This window comes from Cricetulus griseus, chromosome 3 (genome assembly GCF_003668045.3).
Source record: "Cricetulus griseus strain 17A/GY chromosome 3, alternate assembly CriGri-PICRH-1.0, whole genome shotgun sequence".
NCBI lineage: Eukaryota > Metazoa > Chordata > Mammalia > Rodentia > Cricetidae > Cricetulus > Cricetulus griseus.
Genome location: NC_048596.1, coordinates 245,332,945 through 245,349,925, shown reverse-complemented (window position 1 = coordinate 245,349,925; position 16,981 = coordinate 245,332,945). Strand labels below are relative to the sequence as shown.

At 42.1% G+C, this 16,981-nt stretch overlaps 1 protein-coding gene across 5 annotated transcripts in view; it reads left to right on the top strand.

Moving 5' to 3' along the window:
* The window catches only part of Carmil1 (capping protein regulator and myosin 1 linker 1), a 278,033-nt gene that overhangs the window by 234,127 nt on the left and 26,925 nt on the right, over nucleotides 1-16,981 (top strand). For all 5 annotated transcript variants that reach the window (XM_027409345.2, XM_027409351.2, XM_027409347.2 and 2 more), the window contains exons 30-31: nucleotides 14,100-14,166; nucleotides 14,794-14,990. In XM_027409345.2, coding sequence (XP_027265146.1) covers nucleotides 14,100-14,166; nucleotides 14,794-14,990 — 264 coding nt within the window. The remainder of the gene's footprint in view (nucleotides 1-14,099; nucleotides 14,167-14,793; nucleotides 14,991-16,981) is intronic.

Here is a 16,981-nt window from a genome sequence, read left to right as displayed (position 1 = left end):
GTAGTGAGTGAGACCCAGCTCAGAAAGCATTTTTTAATGTATGAACATAGTATTGGATTAGATCAAGTGCCTATTTTAATTATGCATACATGCATGTGTGACAAACTGCCATGTACTGTAATTTACCTGCTTTATTTCAGGCTTCCTTAAATAGGAGGGATCTAGAGGTGAGGAGATGGCTTAGAGGGTAAAGTGCTTGATGTACCACCTAGCACCTAGCACCGGTGTAAATGAGCTGGGTGTGGCGGTGTGCATCTATAATCCCAGCACTGGACAGAGAAGCTTCTCTGGGGCTTGCTGGAAAGCTAGTCGAGCTGAAATGGTGACCTCTAGGTTCAAAACATGATGTTCAGAGTGATACATAGGGAGATACTTGACATCAATCTCTGGCCACTGCACACATGTGAGCATATCAGCATATACCACACACTACAGAATAATCAGTGTCTTAAAAAGAAGGCTTATAGCATCTCCAGGGATTGATGTTGGTCTCTTCAATCTGAAGGGCAGAACTCTAAGGGCAAAGCAGAAATAAAGGGTGGAGGAGGATGTGGTACCCTTTAGAGTCTGGGCTATGTATACTAACTCTCTACCCCTTTTGCCTGTTTTCTGAGCCCCAAGTCCTTCTCTTGACTGAAGTATGATTTTGATTTATGTCATTTATCTCCACTAAGGGCCCATTGAGTAAGCACCACTATAGCATTTATCATTGGCTAGGTGTGTGGTGGTACATTCCTTTAATCCCAGCACCTGGGTTCCAGGACAGCCTAGTCTACATAGAGAGACCCTGTCTCAAAAACAAACAAAAAAACCTGCATTATTATGCTATATACATGTTCTATATCACTGCTGATTTTATCTCCAGATATCATTGTTACAAAAGAAATTGCCTGCTTTTAACCAAGAGTGATGGAAGTTTCCAGCAGTGTACTCTCTACCCCTTAGACACAGTTGTGTGCTTATTGGAACCTACTGTCGGTATTATCAGTTTGAAAATTCAGAGCTGAAGGAATGCATTTGACTATAAAAAGCAGCCAGAGCCTTAAGAAATACTGCTTGTGTTCTTCAGCCGTAATTCTGACTTCAATTTTTCTTCATCCTAATTTACTCATTTAAAAAAAGATTTGTCATATATGTGCCTAAGCTCATTTTTGGATTGAAGTGGTTCTTCATTAATAAACATGAAAGCTAGATACAATGGGAAATGTGTTCTAAGAGAGGAGTGCTTGTTGCTATGGAAACAGAAGCCTGCTGGGGGAGGGATGTTGTCAAGGAAGGCTTCCTGGAAGAAGGTTCTAAGCATTGCACCAGGTACCCAGCTACTGATGGTTTTTGGAAAAGAAGTTGGTGGGGAAGACACTGAGTAAGTCAGCCCAGGAGAAAGCCACAGGAGCTTGGAATAAAGAGACAGTTTGAATGCTGTACATTATAGTGTGACAGGATTGCTGAGGCTGAAAGGGAAGAAGAAGCCATTTCATCCCACACAGCCTTGTAGTGCAAGGGGATTGGACTGAAAGGTTTGGGCAGAATCAGATGTTAGTGATGTCAACTGAGATGGCTACAAGGCCCTCGGTGAGCTATTCATTTGTGGTAAATAAATGACAGGGCTCTGAGCTCAGTGGTCAGTTCTGAATTGATAGCTAGCCACACCCATGAAAATTCATGCTTTAAATATGTGCCCCAGAGTAGCTTTGCTCTCTGTATTTGAGACAGGGTCTTGTCTGGCCACCATGCTTAGTTTTTCAAGATTCTCATTGGTGCTGTAACAAAGCATTCTATTCTGTACTTTGTGGCCTCTCCCAAGTAGGTGGAGGAGTCCATGCCCTGTGAGCAGTTACTGGATATTGAAACCCTAAGTGGTGGAGATTCAGCAAAGACGCTTCTGGGGACAATAAGAAACTGCTCCCGTGTGCACTAAACTACTCATGTTTTGCTATAAAACAATACCTTTCAAAATATATGGGAAGTGTGTTTGATAGGAAATTTACCCAATCTTCACAATAGCCTGGCTATAAATCTTGAATTCATTTTAAGCAAGCTCAAAGCAAATGAAAAATAGCTGACAATATTGCTGTGTTCTTGACATATTCTCTCATTGGTGAAATAGATTCTGTAAAAATATTTCTTAAGCCAGGCATGGTGGTGCATACCTGTAAGCCTAGAATTTAGGGGGTGGAGGCAGGAGGCTCAGGAGTTCAGAGTCATCTTTGATTACATAGTAGATGCCAAGGCCAGTCTGAGGTTCATGAGACCTTCTCAAGCTTTCTCACCAAAAGAAAGCAGAAAGGAATGATCTAAAATAATGAAAACAGCAGGGCATCGTGTGCATACCAATAATCACTGCATTCGGAAGGCTGACACAGGAGAATTGATGACAATTTGAATTTAATATTTTTCTCTTAAGGCTAGCCTAGGCTACATAGTGCATTCTAGTCATAGCTGCAGTATAGAGTCAGACCCCATCTCAAACCAAAACAATGATGAGTAAATCAAGTAGCGAATCCACAATTTTCAGAGTCCCGTTTTAGAATCCAGTCGGGGGAGGGGGGTGTAAAAAAGGAGTTAATGTGAACATGATGGGAACTGGGGAGATGACAGAGACCTGTGTTTGAGCCTCAGCGCCCACATAAAGGTCCAAGTGCAGCTGCAATGCCCTTAAAGTACCATTGCTGGGGTGGGAGAGGCAGGGACAGGCTGATCCCTGGGGCTTGCTGGCCAACCAGGATAACCAGACCAGTGAGCTCCAGAGTCAGCGACAGACCCTGGCTTTAAAAAACAAACAAACAAAAAGGTAGAGAGCAATTAAGTATAGTATCTACCTCTGGCCTTCACACACACATATGCATGATACACATACACACAGAGATAATACCATACATACAAAACATGGCAAATATTCTGGTTTCTAGAACAGACCAGTTTTCCCAAATTTAGGTGCTGAGCCATCTTTATCCAAAACACTATTTGAATATAAAGAGTTAGAATAAAGAAAATTGAGGAGTTGATTTCAGAAAAGCTTGGGACCCATGGGACTTGAGCCACATGGTGAGACCTGCTGGTGGCCACTTGGTGCCTACAGCATCCACCCAGAGTCTTCACTCAGTAGCCCTGCACCCTGAGCCCCCCCCCCAGCACCACTGCACTTTGACTGACTGTTTTATTTGTATTCTTTTAGCCTCTCTCTAATCTCTCTCTGTCTCTCTGTCTCTCTGTCTCTCTCTCTCTCTCTCTCTCTCTCTCTCTCTCTCTCTCTCTCTCTCTGTGTGTGTGTGTGTGTGTGTGTGTGCGTGCGCGCGCGTGCGCGCGCACGCGCACGTGCTTGCGTGCAACTAGGGGAGTCAGTTCTCTTCTTCTACCACATTGGCTCTGAGGGTAGAGCTTTTATCAATCCGTTGAGCCATCTCACCACCCAAATTGCTCTTTTAAGGAGTAAATTATCATAAGCTTTAATATGTTCTCTATTAGCACTGTGGTATTATCTTTGTCATGTTTCCAGAGCTAATTTCATGATATCACCAAACTGTGGAGTCAATTCCGAAGGCAGGATGGACATCTTCCCCTAACCTCCTAATTCTTGCCTCCCATGGTAAATGGGTTTTCTAAATTAAGTATTTTTAAAATATATTCTATAGGTGTCCTACTTGGTCAGGTTTCCTCATTCTTCTTACACAGTGATGAGAACAGATGCTGGCAAAGCTTCTGTGAGGTTTGGAACAACACAGACTCACCATATAGCAATGGTCTTAGGCATTTCCTCCACTCTCTTCTACTCTTATAGGGGTAGAGATGACCTATTATTATTAGTGCATATCATGTCGCCATGTGCATCTGAATTAGCACTTCCTAAAAAGATACCTGCTTGAGGCACTATGATGGTGCCTCAATTTATTGAGCCCAAGTATAATTCCAGTGCACTGGACATGGAAGCAGGTGGATCCAGAAGTTCAAGGCTAGCTTCAGCTATGTAGAAAGTTTAAGGCCAGCCTGAGATACAATGAGAACCCATCTCAGAACAGCAACAAAAAAATATAGTTTCTTGAAATCAGTACCAGATAATTTCATTTTTTGGCTAATACCAAGAAAAATGCTTAATTCTATTCATTTGTAAAGAGAGTACTCAAGTGTGAAATTTCACTTTGGGTTCATTTACCAGATTAAAGTGCATAAAAAGTAAAATGATTCCTGTTCCCTGGAGAAAGTATGGTATAGTAGGAATATAATAGCTTAATTTTCTTTCATTAGAAAATATTTGTAAATCTGATAAAATAAGGAAATAAACCATTTCAATTTCAGGATAGCCCTCTGCTGTGATGCTATGGCAATCTCTGGCCAACAATGTTCTCAGAATGAGTGTGTTTGAACATCACAGTGCCAGCTCATGTTGAATGTGAAGCAAGGCCATGGTGTGAGAGCTGATGGGGCAGTGAGGAGCCAGATTTAATGGTGTTGGGAGAAGCCTGGTGTATCCTCCAGGCCTACCCTTCTTCCTTTTGTCCTGATTTACTGCAGCTTTCTCACAGCTGATGTGTTCCTCTGTCCAAATGTTATCAAAGAAAGAGCTGTATCTTGTTTTCTCAGCTGATTTATGCAAACTCAGAGTTCTGAAAATAGAGATACATTGAAAATGACTTTCTAAAGACAAGTGTAGTGATATTAGGCTAGACATTTTAAGGCTATAAATCAATTGAGAATAGAGTCAGCTCCCCTGTGAGCATTGACTCAGCAGATAATCTAGTTGGAAATACTTCAGTTTTCTCATGTAGTTCTTTAAATAGGGATTACCTATATCCATTTTTAAAGTGCACAGGAAAGTACAAGGTCAGCCAAGGATGCCTTAAATCAAAGAGCATGGACTGCTTCTGTAGCCAAAGAGACCATCTCAAAGGACATGCGGGGTAGGTATAGATGCCAGTGGGACACTGAATGCCAGAAAGAATAGTGATTGCAAAATCTTATGATACACTGAATTAGTTTTTAAAAATATACACTGGTTTGTAGTAATGCTCAAAAAATATATCAAGAAAGGAGTGGTTACAGGGACTTAACAGAAGAGGGGAAGCTAATAGGAAGAAGAAAGCAGTAGAAAATTCCATTTTTGCAGCTCTCATTGTATTCATTAATTAAGGCAAGCATTGCTAGTAGTTGCTTAAAAATAGGCTCTCCTGCATAGACTGAGAGCAGTGCTCTCCAGAGTGGCTATTAATGACAGAGGAAGCCACTTGACATCGAAATGCCTAGGAAGTCCCCACTCCAATCAAGAGACCAAAGAGCTTCCTCAACAATAGTGGGCCCACCTGATGTGAACTACCTGTTGTGACTGACTCAGCAGATCACAGCATCCACTGTGTGAAAGTCCTGCCTAAAACTGTTTCACCTGCCTCTTATTATGAAGAAACAGAAGGAAGAAAAGCTGAGCTGGGGTAGGGTAAAGAGGAGGTCCTGGGTTAGATAGAAGTAGTTAAAGATACATTGTTACACATAGTGGACAATTCTCCATTAGGCTCTGGATCTCAAGAGGAGGGGATTTATATGTTTGAAAGATAATTTCCGGAGGCTGAGTGTAGTGGCATATGCCAGAGCTTAGAATGTAAAGGTTCAAGGCCAGCCTGGGCTATATGTGACTGTCTCAAAGAAAACAAAAGCTTAAAGAATCCCAATTGAGGAAATTTGAACATAGACTATAGTATGTGGATTGCATGTTATATGATGAGTATTAATTTTCTTTGATTCACCAATCATATGTGATTATAGAGGAGTATATCATTTCTGGGATGAACATGTAGAGGTCAATAAGGAAGAAATATAAAGATACTAACCTTTAAATGTTTCCACCATGGCAAGATGGCCCAGCAGGTAAAGGTGCTTATTGCCAAGCCTGACAACCTGAGATCGTTCACCAGGACCCACACAGTAGAAGGAGAAAATTGGCTTCTCCAGGCTGACCTTCACACATGTGCTTTGGCGCGCACACACACACACACACACACACACACACACACACACACACACACAAATAAATGTAATGAATGGTTCCAACAAAAACTGTGTGTATAAGTTGTTTGTGGGGAGAGGGAGGAAAGTGAAGGAAGTAAAGTGATTGGGAGTGTTTAGATAAAAGGAAAGAGCTTATGTATACATTTGAAGGTTTTAATGTCCAAAGACGTGGGTGCCAGTTGACAAACTGTGAGAGTCCAGAGGAAGACTTCAGCAAACTAATGAGAGACACAAATGTAAGAATGGGAGTCAAGTGAGCGTGTCCCATTTATAAGGTTGCTTGATTTTGGTTGCTTTCTGTTTCTTCTTCAGTGCTAGACATTGAACTCTGAGCCTTACACATGCTAGGCAAATGCTCAATGGCCAAGCAGTGGCCAGTCCTGAAAGGGTTTTTCTTTGCAGTGGATTGAGTCCTCAATGTCTTACCTTTGTATGTCCCTTTCCATACCATGGTTGTAGTAATTACAGTTGTGTAGCATGTTGAATTGAAGCAGTGATTCAATTTTCTTATTCATTTACCAGCATCGTCCAGGCTTACCTTTCCTATCTAAAGGTGTTCTTTTAGTCTTCCAATAGATGCCTGGGAAGGTGGGGTGTGAAGGAGGTGCCCAAAGCAAACTTTTGAGTTCGTCTCTAGGCATTCTCCTATTTTGACCAAATTTATACCATTTTTCTAGATGTATTTTTAGCACAATGCTTAAGATGTTTCAAAAAGCATCTTACTATATTTGTAAACATTGCAGCTGGGTATGGTGTGTATGACTTTAACCCTAGCACTATGGAAGCTGGCAGATCTTTGTGAATTTGAAGCCAGCCTGGTATACATGTCCTGTTCCAGAACAGCCAGGGCTTCATAGAGCCTGTATGAAAACAACAACAGAATCCCTGTTTTTTTTTTTTTTTTTTTTTTTTTTTTGGTAATAAAAGATGGTATAATAAATGTTCTGGTCATTAACTTTTACAAAGTGTTTACCTCCAGCTAGATACCTCCTGTTTGCACTCTAAGCTCATTTCCAAAGGTAAATCTACTTGGCCAGCACCAACTTCTAGTTGGAATATGTGAGCCTGATGTGTGGCCTGTTGTCTGGGGACTCATTGCCCAAGCTGCTATCTTGGAAGTTCGACCCTCCATCTCCTACTGTTCTGAGAGTTTTCCCCTCATCACAAGTGGTCTGGGCCAGTTTTGAAGTCAAATTTGCTGGCTTACTGGGGAAGTGCTCAATGCCTGACAAAAGATTTTTTTTTTTTTTTGGTCTAATAGGATAAACAACAATGCCATTGGAGTTCATATTGATTTTTCAAATCCCTCTCTCATGAGAAGTTTTTCAATAAAGTAAATGAAGAATGTGGCTGTGGTACTAGCCCTCAGTTTTTATTTAGATACTGGGTTCTAGCGAATATTGTCTCCTGAGTGTTGGAAAGCAGCCTTTCTGGAAAAATTTGGGGTTAACAGTAGCATTAAACAAAATATTTATCCATGTAAAACAACCCTGAGTTATTTTAAGAAATTTATAGATTTCTTTCTGCCTGTTGGTACATTATTTTTTTTCTATCCTCAAATTCTTTTTCATCATGAGCAGCAATCAGGAGGTGGCCCTGGATGTAGTTTCTGGGGTGTTCTCCTGAGCTCCTATAGGAATAAGTCCAGACTATCAGTAGTTACCCTGTATCTAGAATGATTCCTTTCCATGGATTAGAGTGATTGTAAACAAACATCTTGAGGTGTTACTAAGCAGTTTGTCTCAGTTAGGGTTTCTGTCGCTGTGATAAAATACCATGGCCAAAAGCATCTTGGGGAGGAAAATGTTTATTTCAGCTTATAGGTCTCAGGTCACACTCTCTTACTGACTGAGGGACATTGGAGCAGGAACACAAGCAGAGGCCATGGACGGGTGCTCTTGCTTATACATCTCAGACCACCTGCCCAGTGGTGGCCGGGTCCTTCCATATCAATCATTAATTAAAAAAATACCCCACTGGTTTGCTTACAGGCCAGTCTTATGGAGGCATACATTTTCTTAGTTGTGGTCCCTTCTTAGAAACACTAGTTTGGGAAGTGGGAGAAAACCAGGACAATTCATTAAGAAATACCACTCAGTGCTCAATGCCCATCTTGCCAGCTCCTTATGAGCTGGTTTTTGGCATGCCAGCATCTTTGGTCTAACTAGAACACAAACTCAGCATGGGACTATATTTTATTTACTGCCATTCTGTCCCTTCTCCAAGAGGAATCAACAAACAGTATGTATATGTATTCTGCAACCTTTACTAAACATTGAATGATCTTTTTTGGTTTTTGTTTGTTTTGGTTTCTGGAGACAGGGTTTCTCTGTGTAGCTTTGGAGCCTATCCTGGCACTCGCTTTGAAGACCAGGCTGGCCTCGAACTCACAGAGATTCTACCTGCCTCTGCCTCCCAAGTGCTGGGATTAAAGGCGTGGGCCACCAACGCCCGCCCCAAACCTTGAATGATCTTAAGCTTTACAAATAGCATAATGACCTCCTTTGGCCACCACCAGCCGTCTTTCTTGCCTTCCTCTTCCCATAGGCACCATCAGGGTCTGACTGGACACATTATTTTCCATGTGTAAATGTACACCTGTTCATGGGCAGCTACTAGATAGTATAGTCTTAAGGTTTTAGAATGTACATAGCTGGTCTGCCAATGGGTATCTTTCTGAAATTCTTGGCTGAACATTATTCTGAGATTTCTTGCCGGGTGTTGGTGGTGCACGCCTTTAATCCCAGCACTCGGGAGGCAGACACAGGCGGATCTTTGTGAGTTCGAGGCCAGCCTGGTCTCCAGAGCGAGTGCCAGGATAGGCTCCAAAGCTACACAGAGAAACCCTGTCTCGAAAACCCCCCCCAAAAAACAATGCTTAGTAAATATGAAATGAGAATTCTGAGAGTGAGGCTTTCCTCCTGACATTGCCAACTAAATAAAGCCTTTGTGTGAATATGGACGGTGGCAGGGATGGTATTGGGAAATGAATGGTTTTTCCCATGCATCCTCCCTTTCCTCTGCAGTGACCCACACTGTTTGCACACACAGCCTGAGGAGCTCTATATTTTCATTTCATTTCATTTGTTAAGAACAATTGACACATAAAATACAGAACTAAGAAAAATAAAGCCTCAGGTAGACAGAGTGGGGACCTTCCACAAAGCATGTATTCTGGAAGTTTCAGAAGGATTCTCTGTCACATCATGCTGTTTTCATACACACTGATGACTCAAGTACAACTTTTAAAATATTTTGTCCTTTAAATAGTAAGATGTGTTAACAACTGTCAATGGTGACCAATGGATTTAAAGTTTTAATGTAAAATGTTAATTCCCACCAGGAAATCTTTAGTTGCACTTTGACAGGTTGACTGTACAAGATTCCAGTATCAGATTCTGTGTAAGAAGCTTTAATAACTGAGTGAGTAAGAGAATTCTGAGTGCTTTTCTCCAGAAATGCAGTGAAGAGCAAAGTGGGCTATAAGTGGCTTTTAAGAGACGGCTGTGCTCACCCAAAGATTCCCAGTCCCCACGTTGCAGGCCAAGACAAGACCTAAGTGAGGGTTTCTAATATCTGTCCAGTGTTCTGCCCACTGAGTGCCCTGGCAGCTGATGATGTCACCGTGGATTTGGAGATATCCTTAGAAAAAGAGTTAATATCTGTATGTACGAACATTGCAATTTCTCAAGCTGTAGCTGTGCCGCTGCTTATCCAAAGCTTGGCTGGATGCTTTATGCTGTGAACTTGGCACTACTCTCACCCTGTTTCTTTGCTGCAATGGCTGTTTGTGTATTTTAGCTTTTCCTACTTTGTTTACATATGGTCTCTCTCCCTCCTCCCCTTTTCTTGTAATGCTGTTGCTTTGTCTCTCTTCCATTCATATTTTTTTTTCCCTTTCCTTTTGCTGCATGGAGACTCTCTGCTGTACAAGTGTAAGTATCCTCCAGTGGCACTGCAGTCCCTGGCCATGCTGGTTCGCATTCTCACGCTCCATTTGCTTCTGCACTGCCTGGCTGGTCTCCCGGGAGATGTTGTCGTTCCATCAGCAGATCCTGAATGAAACAGGCAATAATTTAGAGACAGGATTGGGGTTGACCAGATGGTTCAGTCTTAAATAAACCAGGGGATGAATTGAAAATCTCCCCAACTGTCTGCCTGAGGGTAAGAGAACTTGGAAGAGGATGCCACATTTGATGGGGGCAGTGTGGGGGGAGTTCTTACAACTCAAGGAGTAAATGCCCAAGTATTTTTCATTCTTGTCATATTTCTTGTCACAGGCCCAGGATTATAGAAAATTAACAATATGATTTGTTTCTCATTCCTAATCTGCTTCTCAACTGGTATTGGTTGTGTGTGCGTGGGGGTGGGGTGGGAGGTACTTTTTTCTTTTTTGACTGGAGAAGGAAGAAAAAAAAATAACTTTGGTTCTCTAGCTTAGGATGAGAACATTGTATACTACTCTTTGTGAAAACTTAGCAAAAAAAGTTTAAAATGTTTTTAATACGGAAACTATCTTATCCTGTTTTTATGGTAATTCGAGCAATTTAGGTCTCATTTTTAAAAATTATATGCTTAGGGATCACCTGTTAGAAGTGGGTCTGAGAGGCGGAAACTGTTGGGAACCAAGTTCTATTATTACTTTGTAAACCGTGTTGACAGTGAACAAATGTTGAGCTACATGCAGAATAGCTTTACACATTATAAAAATTGGCTCCAATGAGTAAGATTTCCAAGAAACATAGATATCTACATGCTTTTGGTCTCTTCAGAAACAGCCATGGTGTGCTGTCGACGCTTATCACACAGTACAGATTTATTGGCACTTTATGGTATCAAGATGAGAAAGTCTATATTTAGGATTTCCTTCTAAAATTGCATTTTCAAATAAAGACTTAACATTTTTCCTCTTCTTACTCATAAAATGCATTTTTTTTCAAGGTTAGTTCTGGCTGAGCTTAAAGATAGCCCTGCTCCTTCTGTTTTAGCTGCCCTTGTCCTTCATCTGATGAGCAGTTTGGGATTTCCTTGACTCAGAAAGCTGCTTAGCCATTGGCAAGTGTGCAGGGATAGTGGAGTGGGGCTAAGGCACAGGCTGAAGGAATTAACCCTTTCATTTTTGTACAAAAAGAGAAGAGCACACATAGTTCTAAAGATGGGTCGCTGCCATCCCTCCTCCCAGGATACAATTTATCAACCTAAGCATTAAGAGAAGGAAGAACGGTGCAAACAAGTGGATTTCTAGAGAAGCTGGAAAATTTGCTGCTAAATAAGCAACTAAGTCCCTCTTTCCTGTCCTCGATTGGGAGTTTTGCAATGGAGTCATAAGAATAAGCAAGAGAGACTGAGCAAGTCTGTATTTGCTATAAAAGTAAGAAAGCATTAAAAAGAAAAGGCACAGCTCGTGAGAGGTGAAGTCTGCGTTTTCTTTCTGTGTTATGTGTTATCTTAATGAGAGAAAGATTGAAGCTATTGGCATTGGAGGGTCTTTTGTTGTCTTGAGGCAGGGTGTGTCTGGCTTCAAACTTGCAGCAGTGTGCCCCTCTGCTACAGCCTCTTGCATGGTGGGATTACAGGCTAGAGGTAGTACCCAGGGCTGCAGTTTCTCACTTCAGCCAAGAACCACCAGACCTTTCTAAGGATGGTAAAACTTGGGAACTAGCAGAAATGGGAAGACCGACAAAAGACTTTTATGGGAAACATAAGTATCAGTTCTCTGCTCTTGGAGGGATCATTCAAAATACAAGAATGCAGTAGAATGTACTAGAAGATATTTTTTCCTGTTATTTGAAACATAATACCAGGCTTTGAAACATTGGAAATAGTAATAATTAAAAAAAAACAACTAATTCCATTCTGATCCATGTCAGCTAATGAAATGCCCAGTGACTTTCCTGTTTTTATGTGTCTCCAAGTGACACCTAAATGACTTATTTATAGATGGGTCACCAAGTTTGCAAATGAGTTTCTTTCTCTAGTTCTTATCTGTTCTTTAACTGTACATGAAATTATACATGTGTTCCTTTTCAAATATTAATGCTACTGTATGGACAAGAAATGTTACAATTTTGACACCTTTCATGTACATTTCTTATCTATTATACTGGCTCTAAGGAGATGGAAACTGGAGCTAGGCTGTTTTTGTCTGTGAATGCTCTGTGTGCAAACAACCTTATCCTGAGGCACAAAAAGGACACAAAACCTCAGGTCTCCTACACACCTGCATTTTAAACTTCTTTCTTGGTTATTAATATCTGGATAAAATTATATCTCAAGCTTAGTTTGTGTTGTTTTTTGAATGTGTATCAGACAGGGTCTTGTATAGTCGAAGCTCACTTCAAACTTATTGTAAAGTCCCTTGCTGGCCTTGAGTTGGCAATCATGGGCGAACACCATATGCCTTGTTTCTGGCTTCCCTGTTGACCTTTTCACTACTGAGACTGTACGAAAGGTGTATAAAACTCTGGAGAACTAAACACATCGTGTATCTTATCAGAGGTTCTCCTTAAAATAGATGCCTACTGGCTTTTTGCTGAATCTGAGGAGTGGGGTGCTCCAGACCACTCCAATGCTCTGCAAGCTGTGAGCCTCCCATGAAACCTGGCTGCCTCCAGCAAGTCACACTGGTCTTTGGGGAAAGCAGTTATGTGTAGGGAATCTCATCAGCTCAGCTTTTCTCTCCCTGTTCTCCCAACATTTAATAGCAAATGGGTGTTTCTTTTATTAGAGCCAGGATAACTGTCAAAACTGAAAAGTTGTTTGCTTTTCCAGGTCGGTGTAAACCAGGTTATTTTTTTAAAGAATATAGAATTGGAGAAAACTTTAACTGACAACCATTTCATCAAAGTATACGACACTCTTTCAGCTCTATTTTCTCTTAATTTGTATGTGGGTCAGGTTTTTGAGCCAGGCTTGGTGGTTCCTGCCTGAAATGCCAGCATATAAGAATCTAAGTCAGGAGGATTGTGATCTTGAGGCTAACCTAGGCTACGTAATAAGACCTTGTCTCAAAAAATGAAACAAAAAATCCTCAGCTCTTCTTCCCTCCCCCTGCCCTCAAACAACAACAAAAAAATGATGTTAAAAAATTAGTATCATGCTGGTTTAAACACAGCTACAGCCCATCATCTGTATTGGTAGCAATGGCGTAGTAGGGGGCTAGCTCCATCCCTGGTTCTTGTCCTGGCCCAGATCATCTAACAGCTCAGATTTGTTAGTGTTTATCACTCATCCCGTGACTTTGTATTGATCTTCAAGTTTATCTGTATAGCTGATGCCTGAGGTTCTTCCGAGCTTTACCATCTGTATCTTCTGAAGGAGACAGGTCTGGGTGGTAGTGTTTGGTCTACACTGGGTGACAGCGCTGGTGATGGTAGATGGCTTGGCAGATGACAAGTGTGGGTGGTGGTGGAAGGTCCACACAGGATGGCAGATGTGAATGGTGGCTGATGGTCTGTGGTGGATGACAGGTGGGGATGGTGGATGCCCCATACTTGATGCCAACACTTGGCAGATGTTCTCAAGTTTGGCCTTGCTCTGGGACTTATTTTTAAAGGGCTCTAGCAGACAAGACATTTACTGAGAAGCTGATAGTTTTGATTTGTGGCACATTGTCCTAAAATTTTAATGGCACACTGTGAAACAAAGAGTTAAGCTACCTAAAGCATTGAAGTGACACACAGAGACTGCATACAGTATGCCTGCACCAGTGTTGCTGTGACAACCGACAATTACAGTCATGAATAATCTCTTTCAGTGCTTTGTGACTGATGTTTAGTCTTTGAGGCTGATTCCTTATCTCCATTTTGACATTCTCACGTATGGCTTAGAGTTAATTTATCATTCGCTGTTCTTTTCAGCTGCAGGAATAGATTTTAACTAGTTAGAGGTGTAGGATAAAAGAGCAGTTGGCTGAATCACTCGAGAAAGTTCTAAACATTTAGAAATCCGTCTATGCATCTCCTGAGTCAAGCTAGCAGCTGCTACAGTGGAGCCATTGTTAAGTAGTGAAACAGGAACCTAGTTTAACTAGCTGATCCCCGGTGCCTTGGAGTTTGAGATAAGTTTCCATGCTTACCTAAGTTCTGCCTCTCTCTGATTGCCAGATGACTCCCAAGTCCAAGAGGAAGAGCATCCACAGCCGAATGCTGCGGCCTGTCTCCAGGGCGTTCGGTGAGTGTGGTACCAATGCCAGCCACTTCCTTGTAACTGGGAAACATCCCAGCAGGGAGTTCACACTGTCCCACAGAGATCCACTCTATAACTTGAGAAAGATTTGGGTAATTGGTAAGGAGCAGTAGACTTAGATATTACTTTTCAAGACCAGGTATGGTTGCTCATTCCTGTAATCTTACAAAACTGGGGTAGAAGGATGGATGTGAGTTGAAGATCAGCCTGGGCACATAGTGTGTTCTAGGCTAACCTGGCTACAGAGTGAGAGCCTGTCTAAAACAGAACAACGCAAAACATAACTTGTATAGATTTCTTAGGTTTTTATTGTTGCTGGTGATGGAATTGGGTTTCTCTATTCTTCCTTTCTTTTATCTTTTTTCCCTCCCCCTTTCTTCCTTTCCTCCCTCCTTCCCTGTCTTTCTTCTTCTCTCTTTTCTTTCCTTCCTTTTTTGTTCTGCTTTTGAGAAGGTCTGAGTGTGTGTCCCAGGTTGTCCTGAACTCAGCAATGCTCCAGCCTTAGCTTCCCCAGTGCTGGCACTGTAGTTGTACTCCACCAGGCCTGGCCCTTGGGAATTTTCTATTATACTCTTTGCATCATCCTTTGCTTTGGGATCTGTTTTATTTCAGAAATGGAGTTTGATCTTGATAAAGCCCTGGAGGAGGTGCCGATTCACATTGAAGACCCACCTTTCCCATCAATCCGGCAGGAGAAGCGAAGCTCCGGGTTGATTTCTGAGCTGCCCTCAGAGGAAGGCAAGAGACTGGAACACTTTACCAAGTTACGGCCCAAGCGGAACAAGAAGCAGCAGCCTACACAGGCAGCGGTGGGTGTCCACAGGGCTCCTCAGGCCCCCTCCTTTCCTCCACCTCCTAAATGTTCCATAATTGTAAATAGTGCCACCAACTGGGGATCAAGTAGGTGTTCAAATATGTGAGCCTACAGGGTATTTCTCATTTAAACCATCACAGAGATGGAAACAGGTAAATCCCCAGAAGCCCTTGGGCCTGCTAGCCTAGCATATGCAGACTAGGCTAGCAAAGTGACCCCGTCTGAATGAAGGTAGTAACTGACACCCAAGATGGTCCTCTAACTGCCACACGTATGCTGGCACATATATGAGTACATGTACATACAAAACTAAAAAGAGGTCCTTAGCTCCCTGGGCTGGCTTTGTGTATCTTCTTTGCTGCTGGCTGATTCTATGTGAACCCATTTCCAGAGCCTCTCCTGAGCTCTGCACCTTCAGATGTGGAATGTTCTGGGACACCTCAGGCTAAGCAATTTCTAAACTAGGATCCTGTCTTGCCTGTCACCCTGCTTTTCTTTGTTTATCCTGTCCCCTGTGGGGTCTCACTGGCTGACATGTTAAAAATCTGGCTGTAGCTGGCCATAGGGGCATAGCTCTTTAATCCTAGCATGTGGGAGACAGAGGCAGGTAAGTTTCTGTGAGTTCAAGGCTAACCTGGTCTACATAGCAAGTGGTCCAGGCCCACTAGGACTACATAGAAAGAACCTGTCTCAAACAAAAGAAAACAGACAAAATCTACCCGCAGCAACCACTATGCACCACTACCATCTACTTAATCATCCCTGACTTCCATCCTAGATGCTGGCTTCTCTCCATCCTCTTTTCTTACTGTTTTCCCTGGAGCTGAAGATGACTGGCATATTTTTCAGATCTCCATGGAAACAAAACTTCTTCCAGGAAGCCCTCCTTGCCTCTTCCTCTCTGGTCCTACATAGCTGGCAGCCTCAGGGAAAAATGGTTCTCATGGACTTGTGCTTGGTGCAGAGCTGGTGAACCCCCCCTCTCCACCCCCATGGGAATAGGTATTTACCCTGAGATAACTCTTATTACATATTCCCAGCTCTCCTCTTTGCCTGTGAATTCCAGGGAGCATGACTTGTGACTCGTAACCTATAAGAATATGCCGAATACTGATGATGTGGCTTAAGAATACAAGCAGTATGTGCTCAGTAGTGATTATTGAACCAATTGGGGGAGAGCTGAAAGCACAGAAAGCTCCAGGGTTTCCCCACTTGCCCGCCTGGTCAATAGTTCTCTTTAGAAGAGTGTTCATTTGAATCTGAAGAGCTGGGCCTAGTTTCATAGTTTCCTTTCCAGCTCATTTGATTTTGGATTCTTTATACAGCATTACGCAAGCATATATATATATATATATATATATATATATATATATATATATATATATATGCACTTATTGGTATTTTAAGTAAGGGAGAGGGGCTTATCAGATAAAGAAAGAGACACCTTCCGCTACGCTGGCTCAGACTTGTACTCTAGATTGTTGCTGTGTAAATGGTCCCTCTTTGGCTGTCACTTCTGCAATCATTAGCAGCATGACTTGAATGTGAAATGATGGGTTCAGTGTCTCTGTGCCCTTGGAGGGAAACATTTTGTGGGTTTGTGCATTTGCTTATTTATCTTGCTTTTATGATTCTGGGGACCAAACCCCACAGTCATGTGCAAGTTATTCTTTCTTCCTGAGTTTAAAAAACTAAAAAAGAATGAGGCATGGTGGTTCCTTGCTGTAATCCTAGAGGTTGTGAAGCTAAGGGAGGAGGATCAGGACCGCAAGGACATCCTTCAGTACACATCAAGCTGGAAGCCATCTTGGGCTATAGGAAGCCCCTGGAAAATAAGAATAATAACAAGAACCACAGGAGCAGAGGAGTATGGTTGTTCTTGGATATACAGTGAAGGTGCATTAATTATCATATGATTTCTCAAGGCTCACTGTCTCCTGAGTACTGTCTCTTACAACAGCCTTATTAGGGATCATTGATATTTTC